At 38.7% G+C, this 18,465-nt stretch overlaps 1 protein-coding gene across 2 annotated transcripts in view; it reads right to left on the bottom strand.

The window, feature by feature from the left end:
- The window catches only part of smyd3 (SET and MYND domain containing 3), an 86,771-nt gene that overhangs the window by 54,214 nt on the left and 14,092 nt on the right, over window positions 1-18,465 (bottom strand). Inside the window, exons 2-5 of one of the 2 annotated variants that reach the window (XM_088079160.1) lie at window positions 9,827-9,890; window positions 9,573-9,621; window positions 9,227-9,284; window positions 8,302-8,456 (exon numbers count right to left, since the gene is read on the bottom strand). In XM_088079160.1, coding sequence (XP_087935286.1) covers window positions 8,302-8,456; window positions 9,227-9,284; window positions 9,573-9,621; window positions 9,827-9,890 — 326 coding nt within the window. Of the gene's footprint in view, window positions 1-8,301; window positions 8,457-9,226; window positions 9,285-9,572; window positions 9,681-9,826; window positions 9,891-18,465 lie in introns of both variants that reach the window. The other variant, XM_042507679.2, reaches the window with a different exon arrangement.

Here is an 18,465-nt window from a genome sequence, read left to right on the forward strand (position 1 = left end):
CAAGCCCACACACTTGCAGCCAATATAAGTCAATTAAACAAATGGCTTTTATTCTATCTTCCTATATTATACTGTCTGTGACTGCATTCATGATGGACTTAAAGTCATTACACTAAGCTGTGTGTGTCTGTGTGATTTTGCAAAGCCTAAGCTAATTAGGCAGCGCTCATGGCACTGCCAGCTAAAATGGCAGACCAGGGTAATGTTGGAGAGATAAGGCTGAACATACTAACACATACACACACGGATTATTGTAATGACTTCACACGCACGCACCAAGACACAGAAACATGCTAATGTAGGAGGGCTAAACAATCTAATCGAATCTAATTTTTCTATGTATTTTAATCAATTGCACCGAAATTTTTAACGTTTTGGTTGTTTTTTTTTTGTTTTTTTTTTGGTTCTTCCTTATAAATCCTTTAATTATGTGAAAACACAAACTACAATTTCTCATTCCCCCATTCCTCTCCCTCCCTGTCTTCTTCATAGGTCATTAATTCAGAAAAAAGTTAGTTGTACCTCTGCATATGATGTACTTTCTCCAGTGTAACAAGTTTGGAGAATGATAACTTTTCCATTCGTTAAGGTACGCTAGTTCGACACTTTCTGCATCTTATTTCGCTGCTCAACAGATGGCCAATAAATATAAAGGAAAGCCATGAGAATAAATTACTCCTACACACAAACAAGAAGTTACACTCGACAACGCGCATCTGTACACACAGAGAACTACACCTACACACAAATACACAAGAGTTATATTACGACAAGCCTGACACACAGAAAATTATAACAACCACAAAATGAGTCAGCACACACACAGAAAATTACACCTACACACACTCACACTCATTTCTGCTCCTGTAATTGAAGCCAAAACAGTTTTCAGCAGGGGTGTAAATTTATTGGCTCCACACTTACACACGACATCAGGTAGTATATGTGTGTATGTGTGTGTGTGTGCGTGAGCGCGCGTGCAGCCTAGCTGTGATAAATAGTCTCTATACATAGGTAATAAACAATACAACATACTTTTCCATAGGGAGTCCCCTTGCTTCCAGCATGGTCAGAAGAGAGGTGTGTGTTTGTGTTCATTTATTTGCGTGTGTATGTGTTTCCCAGGAGCCCCTGTTACAGCCTAATACACACTGAACCATAAATATAGCTACATCAAATCTTTTATTGAGCAGAGTATGTACCCCCTGTTCCTATCCTTCAGCTACTCATTCCCTTATTTTCACTTTCCTCATTTTTCCTCTCACTCTTTTCACTGAATCCTCAATTCCTCTGTTTTTGTCCCTTTTTCCATCTTTGGCTTTATTCTTCCCCTAACCCTCTGCATCTGTTTTATTTTAATCTTGTTTCCTTTTTATAAGACCCTTTCCCTCTGCACTCCCTCATCCATTTTTCTCTTTTCCTCACCCTCCTCTTTCCTTCAGTCTTCTGTCTTTCCTTTCTGTTACTCCACATCTACACCTGTTCCTCCCACACTCACCCTACTCAATTCTGTACACCCAGCATGCTTAGCATAAATGTATACTGGAGCTATATGCAATATGAATTTTGGAACACAGTATATCACCATCTTAAAGTACCTACTCTTTGTTATTCTTATAACTTTTCAGTTGGGTTTCAAGTCCCATAATTCACTATTTTAAAATTCAAATGCTGTCATTAGCCTGTTACAAAACTAGGTCTGTGAGATGTCTTTCAAAAGCTAAATATAACTCTCATATCAAAAGCTACAGTTTAAGAGACTTGAACTCAGAGCAAATGAGAAGAGTGAATGTCAGTAAAGTAGAGAAATGACAGTCAGGCAGGAGAGAGCAAATGAACCAGGCTGAGAGAGTGAGAACAAGACACAGAGGAGCAGGTTTTAAGCAGATAGAGGTGTGTGTGTGTGTGTGTGTGTGTGTGTGTGTGTGTGTGTGTGTGTGTGTGTGTGTGTGTGTGTGTTTTATGGGTTAACATGTCGGTCATGTAAGGAGTTTGTGTGAGAAATGGGTGCACTGGATGAAGCAAGGGCTGATGCAGTATAACAATAACTTCACACACTAACGCACAGGCTAGTAAGTGCACGGCACAATTCAGCGTTTCAAACTGTAAGTATGCAATTGGACATAAACAATCGCAATGTATCCTCATACAATGGCTTGTATTTTGGCCTATGAACATGCACCCCAGAAATGACGTTATGTAGTTAATGTAATGTTTTATAGTTAACATAAAATTACATAATTAATGTAAAGTTACATACTTAAGGTTAAGTTACATGCTTAAAGTAAAGTTAAAGAGATTAGGTTTAGGCAAGTTAAATGACTTTGGTTTGGTGTAGGAAAAGAAACATAGTGACATCATACCTCAAAATAACTCTATGTTCGCACAGTTCTAAACATCAGTCTCCCCAACCTGCCTCCTTAGGGCGCCGCTTTCTTCTTTATTCCCATCAGCCCATTGGTCACATAATTGCAGCCTTCCCAAATACATGGATTAGGGTATGAAATATTGCCTCATAATTATGTGGGATATGTACGAATTTTGATGCTTTGCTTTTAGTAGGAAAACGTACAAATAGTGCACAAGAACGGCCTGACATGTTGGCGTAAACACATATACACAAGCACAAAGATACACACACACACATATACACACTGACTCCAGAGAGGGGGAGTTGCTTGAGGGAAGCAATAAAATGTGCCGTGGCCAGATCTCATCTGTCACTGCTTATTTCACCACCACAGTCTGACCAAAACACACACACTCATATACACACACAAACCCTCCTGGAACACAAAGCAACACACAACGGACTGGAACCTGGTGCATGCACACACACATCCCACTGCAGTGTAACTGCATCAGAAAACTGCACAGTGCTGCATACACACACAATGCATAACATAGGCTACACAGCAAATAATACACACAAATGTATGCACCCGCTTCTGCAATGCCTCCCTTGGGTATATTAAGATCAGTAATGATGCTGTGGCATTACTTCATTGTGTGTGTCAGTCTGCATGCATGTACGTATTTGAGGAACACTATTAGGGTGCTGTGGAGGGAGTAGCTATTAGCGTAAAGGATGGTTTTATGTAGCCCAAAACACTCCCCCCACTGTAAAAGACTGGACTGCCAACACACACACACACACACACACACACACACACACACACACCCCCACACACACACACACACACACACACACACACACACACACACACTCTCACAGTAATGACCTATTTTGTTAAGCACACTGAACAATCCAAGTACACAACAATAAACCCCTCATTTATTATGTACTTGAGACATTAAAGAGAGAGCATGAGGGGAGGAGGGCTGCATGTGTGGAGAAGAATTATGAAGAGAAAGGCATGGAGAGATGTATGGAGAGACAGAAACACAGAGCAAGAAAGGACAGAGAGATACATGGACAGTTAAAGCAGATGAGAGAGATATAGAAAATAATACATGCCTATAGAAACAGAGAAGACAGCCGAGAGGATGAAGACCGAGAGGCAATGAAATGAAGGACTGCTCCACTCCTTCTCACAGCCAGTACAGGATGCTGTCCATGTCATCACACTGCCCCCTACTGACAACCTTTCAAGTATCATCCTGGATATCGGCAAAACCAGATGACACACAGGTCGAAATTCTCTCCAATTCTCTACAATGTTTGTTGTGTTTAGTTCGTTCTGACTGATGGGTGGTGGCAGCGGACCTGTCAGACAGTTAGTTATTTTGAGGATATTATCTGATCTTAGGCATCCTCAGTATTCCCTACAAACTACCACTTGGCTGACTGTGCGTGTTTGCGTCTCACGCTATCAAATACCTGTGATCACGTTTTTCTGTGTCACCTCTTTGTCATGTTCTAACACTTCATCTCACATAGGCATTAGGAAGCAGGTTGCCATTTCAGAATATAGGTGTTAACCAGATCATTGCACACTTCAATATGCCAACATTACAACATGAGTAATATGATACACCTGCATGGTGCAATGTTTGAAAACATGTGTTAATGAATAATGCCTCAGAAGTAGCACTGAGGAAAACAGGTGTTCACAAAATGTCTCAAATGACAGCAACACCCTTGACAAACAAGAAAAAATTGAAAACATACATGCATTTGCCAAATAACACAGTGTAATATAAGACACTGTTTTGTGGGTGAAATATAAGGCTGGATTTATGGTTCTCCTTCAAGCTGTTCCAGCAGTCACATAACAGATTCTTCCACTGAGGGAACTGATTCAAAGCTTAACTATACTGCAGCTGAACAATAAATCTACTGATTGTTGATAACATCACCACAACACTAGATGGATATTGCTTACATTATAACATCATGTCAAATAATCATTTTGTAGCCAGAGAACATAAAATTTGTTAAAATGTGGTGTGGTGTATTACAGATAGTATTCCACATATTAGATCAATCATTTAATAGTTTGAACCCTGAATCGGGGTTATTAAAGTCTGGGTGAAGCAAAAATTAATATGTGTAATGAATTTGTCAAACGAACAACCACATGTTATTAACCACCCAGCCAAATATGAAAGATTAAAAAAATCAGCCAGTATATAAAATTAGATGTCAATATTTTGAAAGAATTAGCAGTATCCTTTGCTCTCAGACACCGGTGGCGTGTCCGCTGAAGGCGGCAAGCCAAGGATCGAGCCACTGCATAACGAATGACTCTCATTAGGAGCTAACTCAGCAGCACACACAGTCTATGTTATCACAGCACACACAATCCAAATCGAAGAGCCACTGCACAGCGATAGCCTCTCATTCAGCAGCAAACAGTGGCTAACACTGGCACAAAGCGCATAGCCGCGGCAGAGAGCAGTATATGCCCGGCCAGTTAGCTGATTCGGGCTGAAAGACTGTTTGTTAGTGACAGCTGTTCTTCTTGTGCTTATATGATTGTACCATTTATAATTTATTTATGTTCAATTATATGTTTATAAGACTGAAAGAGCTTGTAGAACGTAGCGAATTCACAAACGGGCTGAACAAGATGACACTGATACTTTGTGCTCTAAATAACATGAGTGGTAAAATACTACTTACAGAATGGGGGGGAAATTTTATTTAGGATGGTTTCAGTGCATCATCGAGCCATGCTTTAGGCTGCCCAAAAAAATCCTGGACACAGAAATGTTCCAAAACTGTTTAACAGTCAAACTCCACAATACAGTACAACACAGTGACAGACTTGTCAAATGTTTTAAAAAAGTATTTCCTAGCATTTATAATGTGTTTTGTTTCACAATTAAAGGTAATATATTTTTATTTAAAAATAAAAAGAAATATACTCATTAGAATGCTGTTGAAACATCTGTTACATGTATTCCAGACGTCCAATTAACTAATATCACTTTTCATCCAAAGTTCGACCATGTTTTGATGTCTTTTGACCTCAAATTCCCCAAATGAAGGCTTACTGGCATTTGTTCTTTATGAATGTGTTGCACAATTATTGTTGAGGATTCTTTTCCTGTTTGTATAGCCCATCTCTAAACTACATTAGAAGTTCTTTACTAACAAATAAGTTCCAATGGTAAAGGAGGCACAGCACAACTACTGCTCATGATTAAACCCATTAATGCACAGCATAATGCAACCTCTGTAAAAGACTTAATACACAACACAGAGACACAGGTCTAAAAGCAGCATATTATTACACTGAAGACATTCTCTCACACTAACAACTAAATTATTAAAATGTTTTTCCCTTGGCTCTTGTGTTTGATCACTCAGTGACAATTTATGTCAACTGACAAATTCATTTTCAGTGAGTGACTCATAAAGTTACTAAACTATTCCTTCACTTTCCGTTTACATTTTATGTTGTTATATATATTGTACATTACCTGCTCTCTTTTCATCTCTCTCTTTCTCGCTCTCTCTCCTCTCAGTGACCTCTTCCTCTCTTCCCCCTTCCTCATCTCTTTCTCTCTCTCATTTTCCTCTCACACACTCTTGGTCCCTGTCTTCTTCTCTTCAATCCACTCAGTGTTGCTCTCTCTTCATCTCTCTCAGATTGGAGCAGAATTCCCAGAATCTTGAACCGCATTTAATCAGCAGCTTCTCAGTTTTCCCAGCTTCACAATCCAATCCCACACATGCGCACACGTAGACACACACACACACACACACACACACACACACACACACACACACACACACACACACACAGAATATATTCATATCCCATCTAAGTCATTACACTCTCTTTTTCTTACTTTCTCATTGCACCCCCATAATTCTTCATCAATTATGCAGAAATATGTGTGTGCGTGTTGGAAAAATTAAATTAGAACACACACTGCAGAGATTCAGATGTCACATAAAGGATGGAAACATAAAGAGTCTACAGCCACGCAAGCTGCTGCAATATTCACTGCATACCAGACAGTACTTGCCCGAGTTTGTGGTTTATCCTCAACAGTTGTGGTGAAGTTAAAGTAACCAAAATTAATATATGTCTTGTGAGGTCACAGTGACCTTGAACTTTGACCACCAAATTCACATCAGTTCATTCTTAAATCCAAGTGGACATTTGCGCCAAATTTGAGGAAATACTCTCACGGCCCGCAAGATATCACATTCACAAGAATGAGATGGACACGAGATCACAGGGACCTTGACCATTGAATTATTATCAGTTGAACACTGAGTCCAAGTGAACATTTGTGCCAAATTTGAAAAACATTCTCTGCAGGCGTTATTGAGATATCACGTTCACGAGAATGGAACAGGATGGGGCAGGATGAAAACATAAAAATTAAAATGGTAGAGGTTGGTATGTATGCTATGTACAGAACACGCTGATGTTTATCACATAATGTTAACCGGCATTGTTATTTTGCAGTTGTTTGATCATAAACTAAAATATTGCAAAAATTTTTACCTGATGATGATGGCTTAACAATAGGGGGATCACCAAGTAATTATTATGGTTCCCATACATTTTCTTGGACAAAACTTCTTTATGACCTTTCAAGGGCACATAAACAAATTAATGACCACTCACAACGTATAACATGTACAGAACAGTGTGGTACACTTTGCTCCAAATGTTAATTTTTGTATGAAAACTAAACAGCAACCTTATCCTATCTCCAAGAGTTGATTATGTTTATTAAATTACATGGAGGGTTATCCAGGGAAGAGTACTGTATTACTTAACTACACATAAGCAAAAATCTCAACTTTTCCAGAACTTTCAATGATTTTAATAAATCCATGACTTTTAAAGGCCTAGAAAATAGGACTGTGAAATTCCATGACTATTAAAGGTTTTTCATGACCGTGGGAATGTATTATTCCATGTCATCTTTTGGGGAATATGAATGTCAGCAGCAAAATCCATGGCAATACTTCCAACACTAATTAAGATATTTTAGTGTTGATTATAGTGGTGGACCGACCAACTGGCAGACATTGCCAGCCCTAGAACCTCTTTATTAGTGAAGCTAAAAACACATCACAGTAATTTGCATATCTAGTTTTGAATAAGCGTCTTTTTGAAATGCCAAAACAAAACTCTGACCTTAAAGTCAAATGCAAATTATGTTTTGGGTATTAAATAATCATTAGATGAAAGTAACAGATGTTGTTCTGAGTGTAGAATATCCATGTCATGTTGTTTATGGGTGAGTATTTCTCATTTCAAACTTTCATGTTTGTTTTATGGAAACACTATTAGCTCATCCGCCTGGCTGCTTTCAATTAGCACTCACACATACTCATACAATCACTGCAATGGGATAAACTTAACACACACACACACACACACACACACACACACACACACACACACACACACACACACACACACACACACACACACACACACACACACAAACACACACAGGAATTCAAACACCTTGGAGCCATGCAATCTCAAAGAGGAATCACACCAGCTAACAGATGACAGAGGTAGAGTGAAATCCAGACAAACACATCCTTGCATACATCAACGATTTGCGGTTTAAATTCTTGTGAGACAGCTGGTATGTTTTAAGGGAATAAGACCTGAGGTTGTTCTGGGAATACACACACAAAAGGACATAATCACAGATGCTGGGAAGATCTTAGACATATGTTGGGGTCCATCCAAACGCAGCAGGGGACACTAGAAGCAATAAACAGTTGCTTGTATCTGTCTTTTTGTGCACTGGAGTGCATGCTTGTACTTAGGTGTTCATGGGTGTACCCAGATGTGTATGTATCTACATACAAGAGCAAATATATATTGTATTTAAATGTATTTAGCCTACCTTTGCAATAAGGCTGAGGGGTTCTTGGCAGGAAGGTGGCAATGCTGATGTCACTCTCTCTGCTAGGTCAGGTACTTCATGCTGTAGGTACAGCTGTAACATGGATGCTAGCTGAGACAGACCATGTTTCTTTTGCTCTGACATCGAACTCAGGTCTGTAAAATTGATTAGAAAAAAAAAAATCACCTGTTTGTCCCAGTGAGCTATTGACAATGTCTGGAAGCAGAATTTGCTATGGCATTAAAAAAAAAATAGTATTTGTTTTTTTAAATGTGGAAAAACATGCTAGACATCGTCAATAGAGGGCTTTCCCATTGCCAGTAGAGCGGAGTTGTGTACACGGATCAGCAGACAAGGATGCCTCTCCGTTTTTAAATCTGGTGCCTCTTGTTCAATGTCACACAGGAGCCAGAAAACTAGGTTGTAAACAGGGCTAGTGAGGATTTATCTCTTAATGATTCAGTCTCTGTCTCTCTCTTTGTCTCTCTCTCTCTCTCAAACTCTCAAAGTCTCAAAGTCTCAAACTCTGCGCCAATTAATCTTTGAAAAACGTTTGACACACACGGTATTTTGTGGTGGCCTGTCATTGAATCATAAAGCCCTGACAAAGAGTCTGAAATGAGCAAGTCTATTTGGGTGTTGTACTTCCATCACTGCCGATTGAAGCCATTCGGAGCTGGAGCCGACAAATATCTATGACTATTGCACTCATTTGACCCCAAAATGAATGCCTATTTTCACCTTTAAATACATTGACATTAAATACAAAAGCCAGATACTGGTGGGTATTAGTGAGTTTTTTGTCCAGTGGGAAACAGGCCTGACAAACATAGGAATAAACACATCTCTTTGTTCATGTCAAAAGTTTAATCATGGTAAAGACGGCAAGAACACATATGCACACATTCTCTGATGGGAGACTTACGTGATTCATGCTCCTCCAAAGTGTAGAGTTCCTCGCTACTGCTCTTGGATGGACTTAACTAATGGGCAAAAAAAAGAGGGGGGGGGGTGTTAGCAGGTATAATTGTTTTACAGACACTAAGGAAAGCAGTTTTGTCTTGTTGCATACATTTTATTTTATTCATAAGCACATTAGCAATTGAACATTTCCTAAATCAACTGAGGTTCTTTTAATCTTTTAGTGGAAGTAAACACAGAAATATCACTAAAAATCAGACATTTCAAGGTTTTCATAACACAGCAGCATGTAGAGCCTAACACAACTAACAAAGAAAAGTTGTCAACAGTGAAAAATTCTAGAAACTCACCAAGGCAAAGATGAGTCTTGCAGCCAGACGGACTGAGTCAGTGGGAATTCTGGGTAGGAGATTTTGCAGACATTTACACTCTCTCTTATGACCTGACCATGCTAGTTTCTGTAGGAGATAGACATTTCAACAAAGTGACATACATACTGACAGACTGACACACAGACGCACTCATATGCACACACACACACACACACACACACACACACACACACACACCCACACACACACACACACACACACACACACAATACCTGGCAAGTGCTATTGCAGTAGCGAGCCAGCTTGCACTGGGAGCACCGTAACAAGGTCTCGTGTCTAGACAGAGGGACAGAAAAAATGATCAGTTAATTCTGCACAGATTGTCAAATGAGCTCTCACAAAAAATAAGATAGAAGAGAAATCTATGACTCCAGCATTAAAGGAAACAAAATGATTCAAAGACTGATTCACTGTTATTAAAATGGTCTCAAGGTCACAGACAAAAATCTATTTTTAAGCTTTTCTCTGCAAGAGAAGTACTCATTGAGCTGAAATGGGACCAATACTTAAGATTTATAAAATCACTGATGTCAACTCACATTTCTGTTGCACCATTTTTGTGTTTGGATGAAAACTGTTCAACTGTTTCACATACAACAGTTTTGGTCATATTTAAGCAGCTACACTACTAAACATATGCACATATCTACTGAAGCATCCTCTATGTTCCTGCAATTGTCTTGACCTTTTCCCATGTAACAAACTTGTCTTATCATATCCTATTTGTAATATCACATTGACTGTGTGCATCTATTATCTCATTTTATCTACCGACCCATCATCTAGATTGTCTAAGAGCAATACATTAGGTAAACTCTCCTGACTGTCACAGCCTGTTAGTATCACAGCGCTTGCATGTGTCTGAGCGCCTAAGTGTGTTGGCTGTGTGTGTCCACTTGTGCTGTATGTCTGTTTTTGTGTGTGTTTCCTGCCTGCAAGGTCTGCTGTGTTTGTCAGAGTGACACTGCTGTCCTTTCCAGTTTTCCTGTCAGTCTGATAACAAGCCACAGCAAAGCAGTGTCTGTCTGCTTCACGCGGCCAATTACAGCCAGTAGAGAGACAAACACTAAAACACACACACACACAAACACACACAAGACACAAAGTGAGTCACAGGAACTCTGTCAGAGTGTGTTGGTGAGTGTGTGTTTGAGCATAGGCCAATAGTGATCCATACAGACGATATACTGTACATAAGTAGTGTGCTTGCAATTTATCTTACTGCAGGGTTTGGGTTTTTTTTTTTGCCTTTGGTTGACATTAGAGACTGACTGATTGAACGATCATTATTTAGGTCATCAAAGAGACAGTTCACCCCAAGGTAAAAAATTGCATATTTTTCCTCTTTCTACTCCTGCAGTGCTATTTATCAGTCTAGATTTTTTTTGGTGTGAGTTGTTGTAGGAGATATCGACTGTGGAGGTGTATGCCTACTCCTGAATGTAATGTAACTAGATGGCACTTGACATGTGATGCTCATATTGTCCAAAAAGAAAGGAAAAAATCAACATTAAAAAAAAACCTAAAAGCAATGTCTTTTTCCAGTAATCATGACCTTGTTACTCAAGATAATACACAGCCCTTATTGTGAGCAGTTACATGTACAATTTTTTTTCCATCTACCAAACTTCACTGTCCAGCGTTATCACCATGCAGAAGGAAGTGTGCATCTACTCATGGAGAGGGGCTTCTGCTTGTGACAGTGTGAGATGTAGACATTAAAGGCATCCTCCTTATCTGAGCTGTAACATTAGCTACTGTAGCTTCGTAGTGCTATGTGAGCTGGATGCACACTTCCTTCTGTGCAATTATGGCTGGCAGGTGTAGTTTGGCAGAAAGAAAGTAGTTCTTATATGATGTATCAGGCTTGGGTCGTATCTATTTTTTCATACTGTCATACTTTCCTGACATTTCAGCAGGGTATATGATACTGTATTTGATGGTATTTGTGTAAGAAAAATGAAATAAAAGCTGGTGATAGCGGTCAAAGTAGCTTGTATTATCTAGCCTTCAATGCTGTGTTTCTAATATACAATAAGCAATACAATAATCTTTCTCAGTTCAGCTGTCTGTTTCCCTAGTAGAGACTGACCTCTAATGGTGTGTGCTGTGCACCACATACAATACATCCTCAATACAGCATCTCTGTATCAGTTTAATAGAAAAAGAAGCACCTGTGGTTTTAACGGTATTGAAAAGCATGTCTTTGAGATTTCTAAATACTCCGATATACCATAAGATATAGATGTAGTTTCAAAATTAAAACAAACGTATGGTTTTATTCAAGAAATAACAAAACGTCTTTAAAAATCCCATTAAATAACTAATAATATTGTAAAAAGGAGACAGGCATGACAAATGGGGAGTGAAAACAATGATACACAACAAAAGGTTGCAATTAGCTGGTCTGCGCCTACGACCACTAGATGACTAGGGTGCCTCATTCAGCAGGCTTTTCAAATCTATAACGGTGAATGTCATCTCTATAACAAGAGATTGTTATACCAAGTTTGTCCTTGCAGCTTAATTATCTCATTTTACAAAGACTCGGGTATTTCTGGTCACTCAGTGAGGCACATGTGCCACATTCTTAGTCTCACAAATTTGATTCCATCTTATGAAACATGCTAATTCTGAAAGTCTGCAATTTACATGCACAACGACTAGCAACACACCTCACATTTAATTTTGTGTGTGTGAAGGATTTCTCTGCAATTCTAGTTTCACTCCAACATTTGAGCATAAGCACGTGGAGTCAGGATTAGCAGCAGAGCCTGAGGCTCCTTTGGCATGAGCTCATATACAGTACTAAGTCACTTGGTGTGGTTTGTCATATGATGAGAGAGAGAGAGGGAGAGAAAATGATAATATATTGCTAATTAAATCTGACAATGGATGGCATTATGAGCTTACACACACAAAATGAGGTAATGGAGAACATGCTATGATGGATGTAAATACATTAGCCCTGGGCTTATCGCACTGGATGTGGGACATTTGATAAGAATGGACATATGAATGCTGCAGATGACATTATGAGAACCTTCAAGGCAAAATCAGGCGTATAATATGAACACACAGTCACTCACACAGGGTAGGTCTGACAGAAGGCTGCTGGCTGTTAAGGTTAGCGTCAGAAGTTAAGTGTTTCCTATGACTGTTTATCAGTGCATGACCAGACTGGTCTGTTGTATTTGGCTCGAGGCCTCCACCAAGCCTTCAACAAGTTTCCAAAACACTCTATTCTGTTCTCTCTTCCCCTCTCTCTTAAAGTCCGTGATTTACAGCTTTCCTCTCTGTCCCTCTCCTCCTTTACATCTCCTCACCCCCCTCATGTTGTGCCCCTGTGTCTTATTTGCGATGACCTTTCCAGCTTGAAACCCAATGGTTAAATTTATAGTTCACCCTGGGATAGAGGTTCATGAAAACACAGCTATTCTTGTCAGGCTGAGCCCTACCAGAAACTGGGAAGCCACCCACAGTTTAAGAAACACATGCCTTCAGTATGAGACAGAAAGCAATAATAGCAGATAGGAGCAGGCCAGACCTAAACACAGCCAGGTTCTGTGCAGCTTCAACACATGACCTGAGAACATAACTCAGACACTAGGAGTTTGGTCACATCACAATCTGCCAGCCGCAGGAAGTCAATCCATCTTTCATGAGCCCAGGCAGGAAGGCTGATGTCATCATTTAAGTTCTATACTTGTTCCCTTCAGCTTAACTTTGGAGGCAATCACATGCTGAAAGAGCTATAACACTTTCATGAATATTTTGTTTTGATATCAGATACAGCAGATTTTTTATAACTTCTACATAGTGGTTAACCCATCAAAATCTGATTAAAATGAATTCCATCAAACGGGATTCGACAGAAATATCACAATTATATACTGGAATTGAATATCTTTAAAAATATCAAAAAGCTACAGTTCTCAACTGCCGTATAATGATGCTTGACCTTATCATGTCTGTAGGATCCATGCTGAGGTAGTATAACTAATATGATGAATCGAAATGAGCTTGGAACAACACAGCATCAAAATCAAAAAGCAATTTCCAAAATACATTAAATGAGGAAAACCAATTATTCTAATGGGTTTTTGTAATCACCAAACAAAGATACACGTACCAGTGTTTAAAAGTATTCAACATTCAAAAACTCACAACGCAAAGATTTTGTTGTAAATTATTTTGTATATAAATGTTAATATTGTTATTATATGCTTATAGTCCCACTGAGTTCTCTTTGTGAGGAAGATACATCTTAGAGATATCTTAAGTCAGTCATGGGGTAAAAAAGATATTATTAACTTGATGAAAGAAAATCATAATAACATAATAATGCTTTACGTAACTGTCTATACAGTTTTTACACAACATTCATTTCTTGTGAAGCGCCCCCCAAATGACTTCAGCTTGGTCTGATCTGTACATGGCTGGTAGCGACTGCCATCTGTTTAATCTCAAAGCCATCTTTGAAATCACTCAGACTACAGCAGTTACCAATATTTTATGATTACATTAATTTACAGAGAGTTCCTGATGATCTATGCCACAAGATGATAGAAATTTGATTTTGCCATACCGTTTATACTTGGAAACCAATATTCCTAATCAATGAGCAGGACAGTTTTATGGTATATTGAGTGTACAGGACTTCTGGATTAATGTGATAAAACAGCTTGATTTGCCATGTATCTAATTCCCTGGATTGGCCTGCCTCCCAAAAAACAGACACTCCCATCTGTTTATTTTATTTGTACCTCTTATCAAATCAAGATACTGGAAAATCTGCTGTATCAAGATATGTGTATCAATACCACAGTCAGTGTTTATAGTAATGAAATATGGATGCAGTGACTTGAGGGCGAGATAAAGACACGGGAGGAAAAACAGACAGTATATCAGTTAGAGTTAGGTACTGAACTCTGTACTTTTAGGTGTACCAATCACATTGCATCAGTAGTTCCAAGTACTGATTCTCTACCTGAGAGCACAGTATGAAGTGTGTGGGGGTAGTGATAGCTGCTCTCAGGGCAGACGTGTTGGTGATGGCAGCAGAGCCAAAGTTTAGGAATGAAGCTGTCTGGTGGCAGTGAATGTACAGTGTAAGTTACTGTCTGAAAAAACATGGCAGCTCCTAAATACCCAAACAGTTCCCACATCTTGCTCCCTAGCTGCTGGGCAAAAGTGATGTGAAAGTCTGTGTGAGCACAAACCAGAACAGAGTGTGCTGCTCTCTGGTTCTGTCCAGAGACGGCGCACTCTGTTTGGCCTAAGTTCAAAATATAATTCAGCATCAACCTCGTTTTAATGCACATATAGTCAAAAAACAGACTTGTCTAAATAAATGGAGCTAGCGTACAGCTGCATAGAAAAAAAAAAAGCGTATATTGTGTGAGAGTGAAAAAAGCATCTGATATGCTTGCAGCGTAGAAACGGAGGGCAAAGACAAACTGAAAGCCGAAAAACTTTTCAAAATTTGACACAAACATTGCTGGTTGCGATTTTTGTTATCCAAAATGTAAAGCTGTCCAGGACAATATGTGCAACCTGAGGAAAATGAAAACTGTCTACATACATAAAATGTTTCAAATAAATAATGTTAAAATTCAGTTGTCTGGACTTATTTTATATAACTGAAATTATATTTTTGTTACAACAGAAAGAAAAGTACGAAGTTAGAATTAGCATCACCGGGTTATATGCCTCTGTGAACTGGTCAAGTTGCATTTAGGGTTTACATCTATGTCTTTGAAAACATGGAAACTTCACACACATCTTTGCCCGGCAGCACAGAAGATCTCTACAATCACCACAATTTCAAGGTGGACACCCAAGATTAGTGTCACTATTTCAGAATCTGACAAAATATCTTTCCTTCTGTTTCTGAATTATGACGGTAAGTAACAGCCAGAAAAGTGTTTTTGCACAACATTATGATGTCACAGTTGACCATTGACTTTTTGGATATAAAGGATTATAAAATCACTTCATAATTATACCTTGTTAGACATTTAAATTTGAACATATAAATTCTTAAGTTATGGCTAAAAACATGTTTTATGAATTAACAGTGACCTTGACCTTTGACCACCAAATTCTAATTCAGTTCATTCTTGAGTCAAAGTGAATGTTTGTGCCAGTTTGGGGAAACTGCATCAAGGTCTTCTTCAGATACTGTGTTCATGAGAATGAGATGGACACAAGGTCGCAGCGGCCTCGAACTTTGACCACCATATTCAAATCAGTTCATTGTTAAGACTCAGTGAACATTTTTTGTCAAATTTGAAGAGATTCCCTCAAGGTGTTCTTGAGATATCACATCCATGAAAATACGATGGATCGATGGATGGATGGTCAAATGCTCAGCCAAATGAATTAATGTACAGTTGCATAACACCACAGTAGGTTGTTATGGTGACCGCCTCCAGGCTGATAAGCTTTCAGCTTTGCCAAGGTACCCATGCAAACACACACACACACACACACACACACACACACACACCCACACACACACACACACACACACACACACACACACACACACACACACACACACACACACACACACACACACACACACACACACACACACACACCATTGTATACTGTAGATACCTGTCACATGATTCAGGTATTCCAGCTGGATCACAGAGGTAATATCTTGGCTTGACATAACTGAATATATCCTTAAAGTGAAGGCTTTATGACTCATGAAAGCAAATATTTTTGCACTTTACTCACTGCAAGTACAAGAATGGAGCAAAGCAACCCAATGATGTTGATTACTAGCAAACTCTCCCCAGTTTGCAGCGGGAATTAAAGGCCATCTGAAGCTTCGAACTATAGCTCTATTACAACAACAACGACAACAACAACAACAACAACCACCACCATAACCACAAAAACAAATTTCATATAGCAATATCTAGTAGTTCAACAGCTCAGCCAACTGTTCTTTCAACGGGCGGTTTCTTCCTGAATCCCTAATGACAAACAGTAAGCAAACACCCACACACTTTCTGTACATTTCACACACGCATTATTTCTTGATTCAAATACACAAAGACAACTCTGTTCTGGCCTTTGGGCTATAACCAACAAGAGATCAGAACATACGCAACAGCAGATACAGTGTGATACACACTCTGATCTAACAAAGTCCAAATATAGACCTGGACAAACACAACAGAGCAAGATGGATCAAAATAAACCGGAAAAGAATGCAGGAAAGGTATAATTTCCTCCAGTCTTTGTCAGTTCATTAGTATGCAACAAAATCATACTTTCTTGTTAAATAAAATACAAATTTTCATAAAGAACATGATTTCTCCCATTAAGTACATCTGTCTTATCTTCAGCCATGCCCCTTTACTATGTTCAATCTTTTCCTCCATCATCTCCCTCTCATCATCCCTTTCTTTCTGGCTGCCCACTGGCTTTTTTCTGCCTGTCTTCTCCCCCTGACTCAGATGTTGTGTGAAGTGATGGTCTTCTGAATGGCAGGTCCACTGTTGGACTGCGGGCACAAAAGGAAAACTCATGAATAATATTAGATGGGCTTCATTAGGAACATGCAGAAGGCTGAATTAAAAGACAGACACATCCTCTCTCTCATTTCTCATTTTTTAAGGCTTTCCCCCTCTTTTTTCCCCTTCAACATAGTCACTAGGTCATTATCTCTTTCATGCCTCCTTCTTTCACTCCAATACTCTACTCACTCAAAATGTCTTGATTACAAAACTTTACATTAATCACACCCCAACCCAAAAATATGCATAATCGATGAACTGTTTAGGTTGTGTACCTCGCAAAAAAAGGGCAAACATTTGCTGCTTTCATCCTCTCCGATATAAGGACTTCAGTTTTATGTAAATTTAAGTACAATATTTTTAGGGTTTTGACTGTTGGGGACAAAATAGTCAATAAGAAAATGTCACCTTGGGTTCTAGCAATTTGAAATGTAAATTTTTCACTATTATATATATATATATATATATATATATTTATTTTATTTTTTTTTTTTTCTAGACTAATGCTGCATTTACATGAAATCAGAGAGATGACTGAAGGCAAACCAGATATTATGCTGATGATATGAGGATGACATCAGGATAGTTAAATTAGGAGGGGCCAGTGGAGAATACTAGCAACGATAACAGTAGATGGAATAGCTGTTAAAAGTTGAAATATTTTAACTTTTTGTCCTCTGTAGTGGAATTTACAATGATGTTGTGTAACTCCCCTTACACAAGGAGAAAACTTTTTACATTTTCTGTTGACAGTATGCTACCACCATTGTAACATACTGTCACGCATGTTTTGTTTAACCATTCTGCCAATCTGTCAAAGTTAGTTTTTTTCTCCTGTGCAGTCCAGAGGGTGTTTTCTGTCTGTTGTCTGCCTGATTCCATATCACCTCAGCATAAATGATTTACACATTAATCGATGATAACTGTTAGCTGAATCCCTCATCAAGATCACTGTAATTATTACAATCATAGTCTTCTGCTCTGATATGGAGCTTCTTGTATTTTTCTCTCTTGTACAAGAGCCATTACCTATGAAATGCTGCACTCATTTTTTTAAACGTGCAAATGAGCAAATTCTTAAGTTGTGAAAAAATGTCAAGCATAAGGTCATCATCTACTCCTGAAAAAGGTGTTTTATTTTTTAAGATAAAGGCCTTGTGCAGGGACACATGTGACATGACTTTAAAGAGAAAGTAAATCATGAAGAAACACAAAAGAGAAAAACAAGAATAAAGGACATAAAAACTATCACAAGGCAGCGGAGGAAGTGACTGAGAGACGCTGGGTTTAGCACATTGATATGTAAGACAGCA

Source organism: Plectropomus leopardus, chromosome 1 (genome assembly GCF_026936395.1).
Source record: "Plectropomus leopardus strain MGB_pleo_1.0 chromosome 1, ASM2693639v1, whole genome shotgun sequence".
In the NCBI taxonomy this organism is placed as follows: Eukaryota; Metazoa; Chordata; class Actinopteri; order Perciformes; family Serranidae; genus Plectropomus; species Plectropomus leopardus.